This window comes from Lipotes vexillifer, unplaced genomic scaffold (assembly GCF_000442215.2).
Source record: "Lipotes vexillifer unplaced genomic scaffold, Lipotes_vexillifer_v1.1 scaffold1201, whole genome shotgun sequence".
NCBI classification, from domain to species: domain Eukaryota; kingdom Metazoa; phylum Chordata; class Mammalia; order Artiodactyla; family Lipotidae; genus Lipotes; species Lipotes vexillifer.
The window spans coordinates 1,270,262-1,275,081 of NW_006783542.1; the positions used below are offsets into that span (position 1 = coordinate 1,270,262).

The window sequence follows — 4,820 nt, forward strand, 5'->3', positions numbered from 1 at the left end:
GCCCCCCTGCCTATTTTTCCCCCCCCCCCCGGAGCCCTTGGAGCACATTCTTTTCTGGGTACGAGTGAAACCAAACAAAAAGTCGGTGGCAAAGGGCAAGGGGTGAGAGGTTGGCCATCCAGTGCTGGGCGGGAGCTGCTGGCCCCTGCGTGCTGCCATTGCCGAGGGGCTGTGTCATCCCGGAGCCCCTCCCCAGCCCCAGGGGCCAGCCCTGGATCTCACCCGCCCCGCCCCCCCCCACCGCCAGCCAGGTGCCCCATGGGCTTGCTGGGAGGCCGACAGCTCAGGCCAGGTGCCTGAGAGCGTTTCGGAGTTAGTGTCTGTGCTTCCCAGGGTGACGCACACATCACCACAAACTTGATGTCTTCACACCAGCAATGCCTTCTCTCACAGTCTGGAGGTCAAAACTCCACAATCAAGGTCTGGGCAGGGTTGGTTCCTCCTGGAGGCTCTGCGGAGGAATCTGATCCGTGCTCCAGCCTCTGGGGGTCCTGGCGTCCTGGGCTGTGGCTGCACCCCCCCACCCTCTGCCTTCTCCTCTGGTTCCATCTCCCTCTGCCTTTTCCTAGAAGGACACTCGTCATGGGCTCCAGGGCCCACCCAAAACGCAGCGTGACCTCATCTCAGGGTCCTTACCTTAATTACATCTGCAAGGACTCTTTGCTCATATAAGGTCCCCTTCGTGGGTTCTGCGGTCAGCTCATGGACACATCTCTTTTGGGGGATGCCACAGTGTCCCCCGACGACTGTGTGCTTCGGCAGCTCTGTCCACCCCAGACTGTCCCGTGCTGTGTGGCGGGTGGGCGTGGAGGGAAAGCCCTCGGCTCTGCGTTGCAGGAAGGACCTCTGAGACTCAGCTCAGCCACTGAGTCCTGCAGCAGCTCTGGGCCCCAACCTCACAATGGGGGCGTTAATGGGGGCGGACACTTCGCTCGGAAAACTGATGGGCAGATCCCAAGAGATCGGGTCAGGAAACCATTTTGTAGACTAAAGGACTAGGTAAATATGAAACAGGGTCATGAATCCATGTGCAAAAAGCCAAGAGCAGAGGCAAAAACTGTCCAAGCCAGCCAGTGATCCAAAAAGTACTCACTCCTGAGGGCCACCTGTGATTTCCCTTTGCAGGCCTAGCAGCAAAGCTCTTCATCCGGGACCACACGTTTGCCTTCCACTGTTCTGCGGTGCCCAGCGTTCCCTGGGTCCTAAAAGGCCTCAGGTTTTGTCTCTATGTCACTTTGCCCACCCTCCCCAGCCCAGGTTCTGAGCTGAGGGCAGTTGGAATGGTTTTATCTGGCTTAAGCAGAGTGCAGATGTCACCAGTTTCCAAGACACTGGGCTGGGGGACAGAATCCTCCGTGACAGAAGCCAGGCCGCCCAGGGTCTCCTTGGGGCAGGAGGGGGCCAACACCGGCAGATGCGAAGTGTGCGGAGAGGCGCCTTTGGGAAGGAGTGAGACGAGCCCGGCCGCCTGGCCCTCCCCCTGCTTCCTCTGCAGCCGTGGTGGCCAGTGCAGAGCTAAGGCTGGACATGGCTTGAGAGTCAAGGTGTCTGGGGAGCCCCCAGTTCCTCCCCAGCTCCTTGTCACAACGGGCCCAGGTCTGGCTCCAACCCCAGCAGGGCCTCTGGGATGACAGTACCTCCTGGAAGGAGGGGGGGGGGCAACACAGTGCCCAAAGAGGCCTCTGGCCGCAGGACGACGTAAGAGAACACATGGAATGTCGCTGGATGGGCGAACGCTTGCAGAGCCATTGTGATACCCAGGCCTACCGGTGACGCGGGGACCTTACAGTGAGCTGGGGGATGCAAGATGTGCTGAGTGGCACGAGGTGCGGGGGCAGCGGTACGTCCAGCTCAGGACACCTGTGGGGAGGGGGCAGCGTGTGAGCTGGGCTGGGGGGCGTGGCCGTGACAGGGCTGCGTGCGGAGGGTGGGCAGCAGCCCCGCCAGGCAGACGGGCCACAGTGACCCCCCGCGGCTCCCAGCTCAGGCCGGGTCAGTGGGAGATGACAGACCCTTTGGGAGCAGCCTGTAGCCCAGGGCCCCGCTGAGCACAGACGCCGAGGCGCCGGCCTGCTTGTTACTGGGGCTCCTGATAAGAAGGTACCCAGACGGGCAGTCCGGGCCGAGGCGAGGGGCGACGCAGACCGGGCTCTGCCTCCCGGCAGGACCTCAGCAGAGCCCTAGGCCCGAGCATCTTGGCTCCCACCGGCGCCCATCCATGGCCTGGCAGGCTGCAGCCCAGCAGCTCAGAAGGGAAACACTGCCAGGGTGCCAGCTGCCCTGGGTGTGGCTGCCTATCTGCGGGCGCCAGCGGATGACGCATCCAATTATCAGGAGGCGGTGAGGGCTGCGGCTGGGGTTGGTGACTGTGAGACCCAAGGCAGTGCAGGGCCCACCGGGGGTGGTGGGGGGGGGTGGTGCTCACATGCCAGGCCTGCCAGCCCTGCACCCTCCCACAGCAGTTCTGGGGCTGCGGCTCCACCTCACAAATGCCACGATTCTCCCAGCACAGGAACCCGCTCTCAGACTCCCCTCAGGCTTGTCACCCAGCCCCACTGTCCCCCAAAGAGAGCAGCGACCCGGCCCCCGGGGTGTGGGAGGCCTTTGTGAGGCAGGATCGCCAGGCCCCTCTGCTCTCACGGGCCTCTTCCGACGAAGCAAGGGGTTGACCAGATGGTCTCTGAGACCCCTTCGACCTCTGATGTTCTGAGGTCCCCAAGGTCGGAGTCACAGCTGCTAGAGGACAGGAGAGGCGGGGCGGGGTGGGTGGAGGGGGGAGCAGAACCAGGGGAGGGAGGGTCTGGAGGGGAGCGCAGGTAGACAGGAGGTGCTGCTGGGGGAGGGAAGGATGCTCTGATTATCATTAAGCTCCTGCAGTATACCAGGCACCAGGCTAGACGTGATAAACATTTTATACATATTTATGGTCACAAGAAGCCTGTGAGGTAGGTGTGACTAACCTCATGTTACAAAGGAGGAAACTGAGGCACAGAGAGGTCAAGTGGCTTGTTCAAGGTCACACAGCTAGCAGTGGCCCCCAAAGCCCCTGTTCTTGTTTCCCAGCTGCCTCCTGGGAAGGCCCTGGAGTCTGCGCTCCAGCGGCTTCCGGTCCTGCATAGCCATGTGCCTCCCTGCCCCTGCCCCCCAATCCTGAGGCTGGGTTCCGCCCGAGCCTAAGTCCTATCGCAGGTTTGCAAAACATCACTGCTGGCCAGGGGACAGGGCAGCTGGAAAGGCGGGTGCTGGGTCTGCCGGCGTGGGGAGCACAGAACTGGAATTTTGGGTTGGCAGAGGCGCGGGGCCCAAGCAGATCTAGTGCTGACAGCAGCCAGTTGGGCCGGGCTGGACCACAGCTGGGTTATTCATCACCTTCCCAGCCTCCCGGGCCGCCGCCCCACCCACCGCACCCAGGGAGACCAGAACTGCAGCTCTGAAAGGTTCTGAGCTTTGGGAGACGGAGCGTACATCCTGGCCTTGCCCCTTGGCCCCCCGGCCCAGCCGCCTAGGACTCACCCAGGCTCCCCCTGCTCTCCAGGCCTCGGCACCCAGTCCTCTGCTTGTTCTCCCTCCACTGCCGGCCCTGCCCCCTCATCGGGGCTGAGCACAGCAGGGGCGGATGAACGGGCACAGGCGCCCCTCTTGTCCCAGCCTCGGGCGTGGGGGGCCCGGTCACGTGCTCTCATCGTCCAATCAAGGTCCTTGCGAAGGGCTTGGGGCGTGGCCCCTGCGGTTCCCACCCCTCCGTTCTCCGTACCCCCAGGGGGGCCGGGAGCCTCTCTGCGGCCTCTCAGGACCCTCCGGGGAAAATGACCCTGGACGACAGGGCTGCCGGCACCCACACCTAGGGTGGCGTGAGTTAACACCAGGAGTCGGGTCCAGGGTCTCTCCATTCCTACCCTGTTCCCCTGAGGGCAGCGAGGGTCCAGGATTCTGCGAGGGGTCAGCACAAAGTCCATTCATTCAGATCCTTGGGAAGATGACTTCCCAGATTGGTTTCTCCCAGGATGACCAGGCCAGGGCAGGCGGGGAGGGAATTCTGACTTCCTGATGCGGGTCTCCCTCAGGAAATGCGAGGGCAGGTGGGCCCCTTGTGCTCCCTGGAGGCGTGGGGGGATCGGCTGGGGCCGCGGGTGCAGCCCCGGGGTATCCCTGACAGCAGGTGGTGAGACAAAGGTCTCAGAGAAATCGGTGTTTAGAAAGGCAAGGGCTCCACCAGGCTGCACTCAGCGCCCATTATCCCAGAGACATGGCTCTGGAGCAAGGGGGTGGACTCGGCTGGACCCAGTAAGCATTTTCTGAGCACCCAGTGTGTACCAGCGGAGTGGACGGTGGGGAAGGAGAAACGAGCAGCACACAACCCCTGCCTCAGGCTAAGAAGGTGACGGGGACTGTAACACAGGTACAGCACCTGCTACAAAGCATCCCAGGAGAGGGCACTGAATTCATTCATTGTCGGGGAATTCCTCGGCAGGGATAAACAGGGTTGATGAGCTGACAGGTGGCAGGAGGCAGGGCTGGAGGGTCTTGTCCCCCTCGTTTCAGGCCTCAGTGGCCTCTCAATCCTCTTAGAATAAGATTCAAATCCCAGACAGATGTCTAGAGGGTCTGGCACGATCCTGTGCTGGTGGCCACTGTATTCACACATGGAAGTATCTGAAATGTGGCTGGTGTGTCTGAGGAGCTGACTTATAGGTTATCACAAGATACTGAGTAGAGTTCCCTGTGCTAGACAGTAGGTCCTCATTGTTTATCTATTTTATGTATAGCAGTTTGTATCTGCTAATCCCACACTCCTAGTTTATCCTGCCCCCCCCCCCCCC

General features: G+C 61.7%; 1 protein-coding gene across 1 annotated transcript in view; it reads left to right on the forward strand.

Moving 5' to 3' along the window:
- The window catches only part of IGFN1 (immunoglobulin like and fibronectin type III domain containing 1), a 76,126-nt gene extending 72,281 nt beyond the window's left edge, over nucleotides 1–3,845 (forward strand). The window contains 2 exon segments of the mRNA XM_007472405.1: nucleotides 1,126–1,216; nucleotides 3,761–3,845. Coding sequence (XP_007472467.1) covers nucleotides 1,126–1,216; nucleotides 3,761–3,845 — 176 coding nt within the window.
- The last annotated feature ends 975 nt before the right edge of the window (nucleotides 3,846–4,820 follow it).